The 13,382-nt window shown below is 40.7% G+C and overlaps 1 protein-coding gene across 4 annotated transcripts in view; it reads left to right on the forward strand.

Moving 5' to 3' along the window:
- The window catches only part of Cog5 (component of oligomeric golgi complex 5), a 282,812-nt gene that overhangs the window by 12,686 nt on the left and 256,744 nt on the right, over positions 1–13,382 (forward strand). For all 4 annotated transcript variants that reach the window (XM_011243868.3, XM_006515084.4, XM_006515083.2 and 1 more), the window contains exons 4-5: positions 2,266–2,320; positions 2,812–2,881. In XM_011243868.3, coding sequence (XP_011242170.1) covers positions 2,266–2,320; positions 2,812–2,881 — 125 coding nt within the window. The remainder of the gene's footprint in view (positions 1–2,265; positions 2,321–2,811; positions 2,882–13,382) is intronic.

Consider the following 13,382-nt stretch of genomic DNA (forward strand, 5'->3'; position numbering starts at 1 on the left):
ATATGCAGGGAACCTAGGTCAAGCCCATGCTTTCTTTTTCTTTGGCAGTTCAGTTTCTGAGAGTCCCCAAGGGTGAAGGTTAATTGATCTTCTTGTGGAGTCCTTATCCCCTTCCAGTTCCTCAATACTCTACCCACCCCCTCTCTTCTACACGGCTCCCAAGCTTTATCTAATGTGATGCTATATTGTGCTTGCAGACATGAGACCAGCAGCTGATTGAGACAGATGCAGATACTCACAGCCAACCATTGGACTGAGTTTAGGGACCCCTGTGGAAGTTAGGGAAGGATTGAAGGAGCTGAAGGGGATGGCAACTCCATAGGAAGACCAACAGTGTCAACTAACCTGGACCCTTGGGAGCTCTCAGAGACTAAGCTACCAACCAAAGAGCATACATGGGCTGGTCTGAGGCCCCCAGCACATATGTAGCAGAGGGCTGCCTTGTCTGGCCTCAGTGGGAGAAGATGTGCCTAATCCTATAGAGACTTGAGGCCCCAGGGAATGTTATTTTGAGATGCTGAAAAATGTACTAAGAAAGTTTAATTGTTAATCCTAACTTGGTTATCTTTCCCCTTGTATTTGGGAAAAAAAAAAAAGTCAGTCCTTTGGAGGTATAGTTATTCAACCTATTTTAAAGAAGAATTCATTCTCATTTGTTCAGCAGTTCAGTTAGTCAATTAACGGACAGTTGAGTACTTGTTTGATACTGGGTATGTATAACGAATAGACAAAAACCACTGTCCTTATGAAAGAATGTTTATTTCAGATCATAAGGCTAATTAAAAAAATGTACAAATAGACAATCAGAAAATTTTAAGTCCTACAAAGAAAACCCATTAAGTAAAGGAAGGGGAGTCCCTGTTATTTTTAATGGCCAGAGAAGGCCTTTCTGAGAAAAAAAGATATTATTTTGAGCTGAAATCTGAAGGATAAGAAGGAACTGTCCTGTGGATGTGGGGAGAAACTGTTGGAAGCCTAGGGAACAATCAGTGGAGCAGAAATTAACTTGATATGCCTCAGGGTTAGAAGCAAGGCCAGAATGAAGTGAATGAGGGAGAGAATCACAGATGAATTTGCTGTAATTTTATTTTGAATGCTGGAATAAACCATTAGAGAGTTCGTATCAGAGTATTATATGAGAAGATTGGTGTTGTTAGTAATTTTCCCTGCTGGTGTATGGATGACACCACTGGTAGAATAGCTGAGGTTGTGGTGCCTTGGGTTAGCATGGTGGATAGAAAAACAGTTGATGGGAGTAAAACAGAAGCAGACCTGAAATGATTCATCAAGCGGGTGAAAGCCTGAGAGAAGAGGCACCACAGTCATTCTTTAGATTTTGGTCTGCTAAACCGGATGTGAGTTACTGAAATGGGACAAGCACAGGATTATGACTTGGCAGGCTTGGGATATTGCAGAAGTCACTTTTGACACATTTGACAGGCAAGAATTTAGGGCAGGAAGTTGTATATGTCTGTACACACATATACTGTATATGTCTGTATATGTCTGTGCACACATATACTCAGGTGTAAAGAAAACCGTTTTCACCCCTCTTTGTATATGTATGTGTAAGTTAAGTCAGTTTTCATGGAGAAGGTAGCATTTAAACATTGGGACCGAATGAAGCCCTTGAAAGGATGTATGTGAAAAGAAGGTGACTGAAGCTGAAGGCTTGAGAGATACATCAACACTGCTGAGCTACTAGAGGGACAGTGGGAAGTCTGCACTCCATGGCCTTGAGAACACAAGCTGTGGACTGTAGTTTTAATACAGGAGTGAAGAGGTACTATGGAAGGATTCTAAACAAGAATCCAGTATGAACTTTTAAATATCACTTAAAGATTTAAAAAAAATAATTGTAGTACATATGTATAACGTTAGTTTGCCATACAGTTTAAAATTAAAACAAATGTCAAGAGTCTAATTGGGCAATGCCTAGGTGTGTTTACAATCTTGTGCAGACCTCGGCACGGTCTAATTTTCAAGCTTCTTCACCACGCAAAGTAGCAGTCTGTAAGCAGTAAGTAGTCATTCCTGGTTTCCTGTCAGGCTTCTGTCATGGGCCAGGGATCAGAGATTGGAGGGGGAGGCTAGTTGTTGGCTTTTGTGACTGAACATAGAAGTTAAAGTGATTGTTTGCATCATGATGATGAGAGAAAATCATTAAGATTGTATTATGTAAATGTTTGTGTTTGATTTTTCTTTTTTGGTCCAGTGTGAATCTTGTAAGTTTGTAAAGCCTATAAGAGTTGTTATTGTTCCTAGGTGTTCTTCAGATGATGCAGACGAGAATTGGAGCTCTACAGGGAGCTGTTGATAGGTACTATTTTTGACTTTATAAATATATGAAAGAAAACTATGTCTAGCCATTGTATGTATGTGTGTGTATATATATATATGTACATATGTTATTAGATTACTTATTTATTTGTGCTTGAATGTGGTATTTATGTGTGCATGTAACACCTGGAGTGTATATGTGTATGGGTATGTATGTAAAGGTCAAGGGTAGATGTCAGGGATCCTGTATCACTCTCTACCTTATTCCCTCGAGAAGGAGAGACTCTCATTGAACTTGGAGTGAGGATGCTGGCCAGCAAGCCCTATTGATCCTCCTGCCTCCCCCTATATAGCATGGGGATACAGGTTTAAGTATAGCCATGCCCAACTTTTTACATAGATGCTGAGGTCTGAATTCACATCTTCATGATTATTCAGCAAACATTCTTAGACACTGAGCCACCTCTCCAGTCTCTCATTGATGTTTTGAAAATGATTTTATTCTCACTCTTTTTCCTTTTTTGGCCTTAGGATGAAATCAAAGATTGTTGAACCATACAATAAAATAGTAGCCCGTACTGCACAACTGGCAAGACTTCAGGTAGGTTCTCACATCTGCTTCTCCCCCCACAGTTCCTCCCTGCAACCTCTCTTTCCCCCACCCCCTCCACTCTACTTTCTTTGTCTTCAGAAAAGGGCAGGGCTCCTGTGGATGTCCATCAGCCTTGATAGGCCAAGTTGCATAAGGCCAGGCACTTCCTCTTGCATTAAGGCTGGACTAGGTAACCCAGTAGGAGGCAAGGTCCCAAAGGCAGGCGAGAGGGTCAGAGACAGCCACTGCTTCCATTGTTAGGAGTCCTACAAGAAGACCAAGCTGCACAATAGATAAGTGTAGAGAGCCTGGGTCAGTCTCATGTAGGCTCCCTGGTTGGTTCAGTCTCTGTGAGCCTCTGTGAGCCTCTGTGAGCCCAGGTTTGTTGATTCTGTGGCTTTTCTTATGGTGTCCTTGACTCCTATGGCTCCTACAATCATTCCTCCCCCTCTTCCACAGGATTCCCCAAGCTCCTCCTAGTGTTTGACTGTGGGTCTTTATATCTGTTTGCAACAGTTGCTGGATGAAGTCTCTCTGGTGACAATTAGTCTAGACACCAGTCTATGAGTATAGCTGAATATCATTAAGAATTAATTCATTGACTTTTTTTTTTTTTTTTTTTTTTTGCCAGTCATGATTGGTTCTATCCTAGGTTTCTGGGCTATCCAACCTTTGTGCCCTTGCCTTCCAAGTAGTGTTAGGGGTGGGCTCCCTCTCATGGCATGGGTCTCAAGATGGACCAGTTGGCCACTTCCTCACGTTCTGTGCCACATTTACCCCAGCACATCTTGTAGGCAGGACAAATTGTAGGTCAGAGGTTTTGTGGCTAGATTGGTGTGCCTAGTTATAGGAGATGGTCAGTTTAGGCTCCATATCCCCCCATTGCTAGGAGTTTTAGTTAGGGTCATCCTCATAGATTTCTGGGAGTTTCAATTGCCCTAGGTTTCTAGCTTGTCCCCAAAATGTCCCCTCTCCTGATTCTAGATGTCTCTCCCAGTACTCCCTCCCTCCCTCCCTCCCTCCCTCCCTCCCTCCCTCCCTCCCTCCCTCCCTCCCTCCCTCCTTCCTTCCTTCCTTCCTTCCTTCCTTCCTTCCTTCCTTCACCTGATCCCTCTTGTTCCCATTCCCGTCCTCCAATCCAGACCCCTCCACCCCCCAGCCACCTGAGATGTCTGTTCTATTTCCCTTTCACAGTGACATTCGTGCATCCCTCCTTGAGCTCTCCTTGTTAGTTAGCTTCTCTGCCTCTGGACTGTAGCATGATTCTCCTTTATTTTAAGGCTAATAATTAAGTGGGTACATATCAAGTTTCTCTTTCTGGGTTTAGGTTACCTCACTCAGAATAATCTTTTCTAACGCCATCCACTTGCCTGCCAATTTCATGATGTCATTTTTTTGTTTACAGCTAAGTAATTAGTTCAATGTGTAAATGTACCACTTTTTAAATCCATTCTTCAGGTGAGGGACATTTAGGTTGTTTCCAATTTCTGGCTATTACAAATAAAGTTGCTATGAACATAGTTGAGAAGTGTCCTTGTGGTAGTATGGAGTGTGCTTTGAGTATATGCCCAAGAGTAGTATAGCTGAGTCTTAAGGTAAGTCGAGTCCCAGTTTTTGAGGGAACTGCCATATTGGTTTTCAAAGTGGTTATACAAGTTTGCACTCCCACCAGCAAAGGAGGAGTGTTCCCCTTGTTCCACGTCCTCACCAGCACAAGCTGCCACTTGTGGTTTTTATCTTAGCCATTCTGATAGGTCTAAGCTGGAATCTCAGAGTTTTTTATTTGTATTTCTCTGATTGATAGCTAAGGACATTGAACATTTTTTTAAGTGTTTGTCAGCCAGTTGAGACTCTTCTAGTGGTAATTCTGTGTTTAGATCTGTACTCCATTTTTAACTGGATTTTTTGGTTTTTTGGTTTGCTATCTAGTTTCTTGGGTTCTTTATATATTTTGGATATTAGTCCTCAGTCAGTTGTAGAGTTGGTAAAAATACTTTCCATTCCAAAGGCTGGCACTTTGTTTAATTAACAGTGTCCTTTGCCTTACAGCAGCTTTTTGGTTTCATGAGGTCCCATTTATTAATCGTTGATCTTAGTGACTGGGCTATTGGTGTTCTGTTCAGGAAGCTGACTCCTGTACCTATGGGTTCAGGGCTATACCCCACTTTCTCCTGTGAGGTTCAGTGTATCCAGCTGTATGTTGAGATCTTTGATCCACTTGGACTTGAGTTTGTGCAGGGTGATAAATATGGATGTATTTGCATTCTTCTGCATGCAGACATCCACTTGGAACAGCAGCATTTGTTCAAGGTGTTTTCTTTTCTTGCCATTGTATAATTTTGGCTTCTTTGTGAAAAATCAAGTGTCCCAGGCATGTGGCTTTACTTCAGGGGCTTCATTCGATTCTATTGATCAACCTGTCTATTCGTATGTGAATACCATGCAGTTTTTCTTACTGGTGCTCTATAGTACAGCTTGAAATTAGGGATGGTGATACCTCTGGATGTTCTTTTTATTGTATCCTGTTGTTTCACCTATCCTGGGCCCTTTTGTTTTATTTATGAAGTTGAGTATTTTTCTTTCAAGGTCTGTAAAAAATTGTGTTGGAATTTTGTTTGGACCTGTGTTAAATCTGTAGATTGCTTTTGGTAAAATAGCCATTTTTGCTATGTTAATCCTACTGACACATGAACATGGGAAATCTTTCCATCTTCTAATATCTTCTCTGAATTCCTTAAAGACTTGAAGTTCATGTCATATAGGTCTTTCACTTGCTTGGTTACACCAAGATATTTTATATTACTTGTTGCTATTGTGAAGGGTGTTGTTTTCCCGATTTTTTTCTCAGCTTGTTTATCATTGTATATAGGAGGGGTATTGATTTTTTTTTTTTTTTAGTTTATTTTGTATCTAGTCATGTCGCTGATGTTTATCAGCTGTAGGAGTTCCCTGGTAGATTTTTGGGGGTTGTTTATATATAATATCATTTCATCTGTGAATAGTGATACTTTGACTTCTTCCTTTTCCAGTTTGTATCCCTTTGATCTCCTTTAGTTGTCTTACTGCTCTTGCTGGAACTTCAAGTGCTATATTGAAGAGGTGCAGAGAGTGGACAGCCTTGTCTTGTCCCTGATTTTACTGGAATTGCTTTAAGTTGCTCCCCATTTAATTTGATGATGGCTATTGGCTTGCTGTTTCTTGCCTTTATTAAACATAGATATATCCCTTGTATCCCTGATCTAAGAGTTTTATCGTGAAGGGGTGCTGGGTTTTTGTCAGACTTTTTCAGCATCTAATGGGATGACCATGTGTTTTTTTTTTCCTTTCAGTTTGTTTATGTGTTAGATTGCATATACAGATATTTATATATTGAACCATCTCTGCATCCGTGGGATGAAGCCTATTTGATTGTGTTGGACTATCTTTTTGATGTGTTTTTGGATTCAGTTTGCAAGTGTTTTTTTTTTTTTTTTTTTTTTTAACTGAGTATTTTTGCATCAGTGTTCATGAGGGAAATTTTTAATTTTCTTGGTTGAGTCTTTGGGTATTAGGGTGACCCTGGCCTCATAAAATGAATTTGGCAATGCCCCTTTTGTTTCTATTTTGTGCAATACTTTAAGGAGTATTGGTATTAATTCTTCTTTGAGAGTCTGGTAGAATTCTGTGCTAACACCATGTAGTCCTGGTCTTTAATTGGTTGGGAGACTTTAATGATTGCTTTCCTTAGGAGTTATAGGTCTATTTAATCTTTTTATCTGATTTTTAGTTAACTTTGGTAAGTGGTACCTATTAAGAAAAATGCCCATTTCTTTTAGATTCTCCAATTTTAGGGAATAGAGGTTTTTGAAGTGTGACCTAATGACCCTTTGGATCTCTCAGTGTCTGTTGTTATTGTCCCCCTTTTCATTTCTGATGTTACTAATTTGGACATTCTCCTTCCTGTCTTTTAGTTAGTTTGTCTAAGGAGTTGTCTAATTTTTTTCTTAAAGAATCAAATCTTTGTTTCATAAATTATTTTTAATGTTCTCTTTGTTTCTAATTTATTGATTTCATTCCTGAGGTTGGTTATTTCCTCTTGTCTGTTCCTCTTGGCTGTGTTTGCTTCTTTTTGTTCACAATATTCTTTTTCTTCTCTTTGACCCTGTCAGAACTGACAGATTTAAGTAGAATTCTCATTTTCTACTGCAAGAGGCAATTTGCCTAGTTTCTTTACTAGCTCTATGAATGAGGTCCTTGGGGTTCCAACTGGGACCTGTGTGGGAACCATTTTACCCCCCAGGTGTCTAGACATTCTGCATTAGGGTGTAGCTGCTAGCTCACCAGCTACTTCAGTGGCTTCTGAAGAATCCACTCCTTTTCATCCGAAGTGTCAATAGATCAATACACCCATGCCTTCCTGTTAAGATGGAGACAGGCATGAAGCTTACATGAAAGAATTCATCCTTGAATCTGAAGGAGACACTCACACATCGAGAAGGTTCCCTTTTGGACCCAGGATTAAGCACAAACCACACCCAAACACATGTCTTCACAGAGAGACCCTTTATTAAGTGGGGAAGAAAAGTTAAAGAGGCTGCTTTCTGACTCAGGCAGAAAAATGGCAGCAAATGACCTTGCATGTATAATTTTTAAGAAGAGGAAAAGGGGAGGTTTGTGTTAAAATCGGTTAGAATGCAGTGGTATATTTGCTCCAGCTGAACAGAGGACAAGGGACTAAGAGATAAGAGAGGAGATAGAGGACAAGGGAGAAGGGGAAGGGAACAAGGGAAAGGGGGCAGGGGTATTTGTCCAGGAGGGACAAAGGACTGCCTCTATGGAAGAGACGGGTGTGGCTCATAGGGAAATGGCAGTTTATAAAGGTACAAGGGGAAATCCCACATTGTGATGAGGTGTTTAATTTTAATTGGGCATGTTAATTAGGTGAACTGAAGGGGGAATTTGATTGCTATACTTCAGTACTTTGATAGCTGGATCTTGGCAGTCAGGCTCAGGAGGAGGAAATGGCCAAATAAGGGAATAAACCTTGGCAGCTAGCTTTGGAAATATAATCTAACAGTTTTTAGCAACGTAGATGGAATGGGAGAGAAAGGCAAGGCCAGCCAGAGCCATTCTCGAAATGTTTGAACTGTCCAGAACCCCTTCAGAATCCATTATGGATTTATAAGAATCCACCAAAATTGTCCTTAAATTGGACCATGCCTGTTGCTGTAAAGGGGAATATATCCTGATATTGTCTGTATGTCCACTCAGTGTGTCCTGTAATGAGAACAGATTTCCTTGATTGGGTTTGATTGACTCTTCCCTGACCTCAGGCTCTTGGACTGAGTATCCAGTGAGACTGGCTAGATGGCTGGTCTGGAGGGCAGACACGAAAGCTACTTACTTCATGTGGGGATAGTCAGGAGAGGGAAGAAGGGGAGGGAAAGAGTCTGGAGAGAGCAAATGGGAGTCGGTGACGAGTTAGTGGGTGGTCCCATTGGCTTTCATATCTTTGTAGTAGGTATGGCAGACGTACAGGAAGTTTACTACTGCCAAGGCATTGATTGGAGATAGGAGTTGCTCAGTACATCTGGCAGTATACTGGTAGAAGCAGTTTCTCAGTTTCCAATCTGGATGTAAAAGCCTGGACATAGGGTATTTTTCTCTACTCTCCCTCTGTTTAGAGAACAGATTGACCTGGAGAATTAGACCTACTCTTCAGTGTTCTTGGCCTCTTAAGTATGCATTGAAGCTGGGCAGTAGTGCAAAGGAAAATCAGCTTTCTTCTTAAGACTCTATAAATTAAATTGTCCCCTGTTAGCAATTGGTCACCCAAGTATAAAGTTCTTTGTAAAGTTGGGAATATTTCCCTTAGCATGAGGAACAGTAAAGGGTGTGTCTAACGGCCGGAAAAAGAAGAAACAAACACAGTTCAGAGTATGGACACAGTCCACACAGATAAAATACTGGGTGCCCAAGTGATGGTTGGATGGTACAGGTAGCTCTAGATCACTGTGAGGAAGGAAGGGAAGTAGGTAGAGATGCTTGAAAAGCCCGCACAGCAAGCCTCGCCTCAGCAAGGCCTGTGCTAAGGAAGTTTGTCTTAGAAATGCGTTGCCTTTTAGATTGTTCTGCGTCCTGGGGGCTACTCCTGAGCTTAGCCTCTTAGTCATTGTTATTCTGTTTGCTATGTTTATATTTTAAACACTGGGGAAGCTGGTGTTCTTGTTTAACCTGTCTCTTGCTTGAGTTCCAAGTTAGTTAAAGTAAATGTGGGGTAGGAAAGCAAGAAGGAAGTAGCTATGAAGGATTTTTTGCCTTGAAAATAAAATCCCTATGATTATGTCACCAATTAGAAGAAAGTATCTTTTTATACCTTTCTCTCCTGCCCCCACTTCCATTTCAGTCTCTTCCCAGAAAGCCTTTTCTTTCCTAAAGTAGAAGGTTCTGGCTTCATTTATATACATGAATACATCAGTTGAATTTAATTAGCACCCCTAGGATTATCTTTATCTTAATTCATTTTAGTAATATTGTTTTCTTATGAATTGCTTTAGTTTTTTTCAGAAAAAGTTTGAAGAGCTTATAACCTTTTACATGGAACATTTAAATCTTAAAGAGTCAATCAAAATTTAAGGTTTAAGTCTTTCAACATATGTATGTATGTTTGTTTGTTTGTTTGTTTTTTCCCAAGACAGGGTAGCCCTGGCTGTCCTGGAACTCACTCTGTAGACCAGGCTGGCCTCCAACTCAGAAATCCGCTTGCCTTTGCCTCCCAAGTGCTGGGATTAAAGGCATGTGCCACCACTGCCCAGCCTATTTATATGTTTTTAAAACTACCTGTATGTTTTAAAATATATAATAGGGTTTGTTGATGCAATTCATATATCCGTCATAAATTTTAAAAATAATTTTGAGTTACTTATTTCAGTTTTAAAAATTTAAAATCTTACATGGTTTAGCTATTAAATGTTGTTTTTAATTTTAAAAGTATATAAGAAAAAATTTTATTTGGTTTTACTTGATATCAAATATTTTATCTACTTTTTTTTTTTGAGGTACAGTCTCATAGAGCCCAAGTTGACCTGAAACTTACTATGTAGCTGAGTGTGCCTTTGAACCCCTCCAGCCTCCAGTTCTCACATACTGCTTTGTTTGGTTTTATGCATTGCTGGGGATTGAACCCCTGGCCTTGTGCATTCTAGGCAAGCTGTCTACCAATGGTGCTATAGTTCTATTTTATCTTCATTTGTTATAGAGTATAACTTTACTGGCTTTATAATTATCCTCTGAACAAGTGAATGTATCATGAAGGGAAGGAGAAAGTAATAGAATAGAAATGTCAAGCTAGTAAATGATCTGATAACATATAAAATGATTAGGATAGGAGGCCACAAAACACCCATGATGTAAGAGAATTGGTGCTAGTTGCAGCTTACTTTTTGGTTGTTGTTTATTTTTTGAGTTATAATTTAAGTACAACATTTCTCCCTTCTGTTTCCTTTCTCCAAGCATCCCATATACACCTGTTTACCTTCAAATGAATAGCCTCTCTTTTCATTGTTATTGCATGCATTTATATATTCATACACACACACACATACACACACACACACACACATCCCTAAATATCACCTGTTGTGACCATACAATGTCACTTATGTATGTGTTTGGAGCTGACCGTTTGGCACTGGACAATCAGTTGCTTGCTCTTCTCTGGGGAAGAGCACCTCTCCTGCTCCCAGCTTTCCTCAGTTGCCTCTAGCTCTTTGTGTAGAGTTGAGTCCTTGTGGGCTTTTCCTTCTCTAATTTGGCATGTTCATTGATGTCATTCTTGTTCAGCTCATGTTTGGATAGTAAAGTTAGTAAGACCTTATGGGCATAGCTTATGATGTTACTAGGAGACACAGTCTCACAGCAAACTCCCTGATCCACTGGCTCTTACCATGTCTCTGCCCCCTCTTCCGCAGTGTTCCCAGCCTTAGGTATCGGAGTGCTTTGTAAATGTGTCCACTGGGACTGGGTTTACAACTGCATTTTCATTCGTTGTAGTTTTCTTTCTGTATTCATTTCCATCTGCTGCTCAGAAAAGTTTTCTTGGTGAGGGGTGAAGTCTACACTTAGGTGTGGTTATAAAGACAATTGTTTATAGACTGTTGTCAGAGATCATGCTGGTTTAATGAATTAAGGGTTGTAGATTCTCCTCCAATAACTATGATTTCACTAGCACCCGAGTAGTTAGCTGGGTATCTTTCTTGTTTAGCAGGTCTTAAATTCAATAGAGAGCTGTTGATTACCACCATGGTTTGTGTGCTACTCCATCTGTAGGGCTATTGTGCTATGTCGGTATTCATTGATGTAGATGTGGTTCATATGTATCATAGCTGGGTAGACCTGTTGGTTGTCTCTTTCCTTTGGAAGTTTGTGTGCCACCTTCTGGTACTATGAGAGCTAGTTTGAGGCTTATATTTTAGGGTTGCAGCGGCTTTGGTTTCTGCTCTGTAAAAGCTAACATCTATATAAGAAGTGTGACTACCTTAGGACCATTATGCTCCAAGGAAGCGCAACTAGCTATGTGGCTCTAACAAGTCTGGAGGCACAGCTGCACCTGATGCATCAGTGATGTATCTTCTTCTGTCAGACCAACCTCGCTGTTAGCTCAGTACAGTGGAGTGAGTGGTGATCCCACATGACACAACACTAATTCTTCCCTAATTGGCAAGCTACAGAGTGTGAAATAATTTTTAACCACAGAGTTTTGTGCTGGTTTCTTAAGGACTAATAGATAATTGATATGTCAGTTGAACTGCTTTTCAAATGTAAAGACTCATATCAGCATAAAAGATAGCAGAGAATGTGGTTCCCATGACAAACTACTTTATAACCATAGGCTTTTCCACCCGGCTTCTTTGTTCTCCAAAATAATGACTCTGAGACTTAATATATCATGAATAAATGCCTAGGCCAAAAGCTTGATCTTGTGTTCCCTGACTAGCTCCTGCCACATGATTGGTTATCTCACCTAAGTTTCATGCAAGTGTCTCTTTCAGCATTTGGGGTAAATCTACTGCATCTGACTAGTTCCAAGAATCCTCTCTTTCTGCTGGATGTCCCATCTTCTAATCCTGCCTCAGCTTATTGGCCATAGGGTTTTTATTGACAGGTGATGTGTCCATACACTACATAAGAGATTCTCTTTATACTACTTCACTCAACCAAAATGACTAGACAAATACCAGTGTAAAGACTTTCTTATTCATTACATCCCAAGTGCAGTTTCCTCTCCCTCCACCCATCCCAGGACCTCCCCCTACATCCCCTCTCCCTTAGATCAACTCCTATTTTGTTCTCCTTTAAACAACAACAACCAATCAAACAAACAAATAGACAAAAAACGAGCTTGCCTCCCAGGGATATATACTAAAATAAGACTGGGCATAAACACTCGTATTACAGCTAGGTGTGCCAACTCAGGAGAAAAAGGGTCCTAAGCTCAGGTAAGAGAGTCATTCAGGGTCCATGATTGTCACTTAAGTCTCTGTGATCCCTGCCCAGATGATTCTGTGAGCCTGTTCTCATGGAGTCCTCCATCTTCTGGCTCCTACAGTCCTTCCTCTTCCTCTTCTGCTGGGTGTTTGCCTTTGGATCTAGTGTTTGGCTGTGGATCTCTATGTCTACTCCTATCAGTTGCTAGATGACACTTTTGATGACAATTGTGCACGGATCTATAGCAGAATATCATTAGGAATCGTTTCATTGACTTCCTTGCCTGATTACAGAAGTTCAAGCTCTGTACCCTCCATTACAAAGAGACTTTGCTAGGGCCATTTCTGTGGATTCCAGAGGGGTTCCATTGTACTACTATGTTTTACATCACTCACTCTGTCTACTTGCAATTCTAGTCATCTTTCCCAGTACTACCTCCCTCTCCCTCCTGCTCCCCGTGCCTGATTCCATCTCCACTGTCAAAATCTGTTCTATTTCTCCTTCCCAGGAAGATCCATGTAGACCCCTGACCTCTTGTTACTTCGTCTCTCTGAGTCTGTAGGTTGTCCTTTACTTAACAGCTATTCCCTCTTGTTCTTTCTGGGTCTGTGCTACCTCACGCAGGATTTTTGTTTCTTTGTTTGTTTGCTTGTTTTGTTTTTTGTATTTATGGGTGCACTGTAGCTGTCTTCAGACACACCAGAAGAGGTCACCAAGTCCCATTAAAAATGGTTGTGAGCCACCATGTGGTTGATGGGAAGTGAACTCAGGACTCTTAGCCACTGAGTCATCTCTCCAGGCCCTGCTAATTATTATTATTATTTTGTTTTTGTTTTTTGAGGCAGGGTTTCTTTGTATAGCCCTGGCTGTCCTGGAACTCACTCAGTAGACCAGGCTGGCCTCGAACTCAGAAATCCACCTGCCTCTGCTTCCCAAGTGCTGGGATTAAAGGCATGTGCTGCCACCAGTGGTACAGGATGAATTCGTTCTAGTTCCATCTATTTGCCTGCAAATTTCATCATGCCATTGTTTTTTTAACAGCAGA

This window comes from Mus musculus, chromosome 12, assembly GCF_000001635.26.
Source record: "Mus musculus strain C57BL/6J chromosome 12, GRCm38.p6 C57BL/6J".
NCBI lineage: Eukaryota > Metazoa > Chordata > Mammalia > Rodentia > Muridae > Mus > Mus musculus.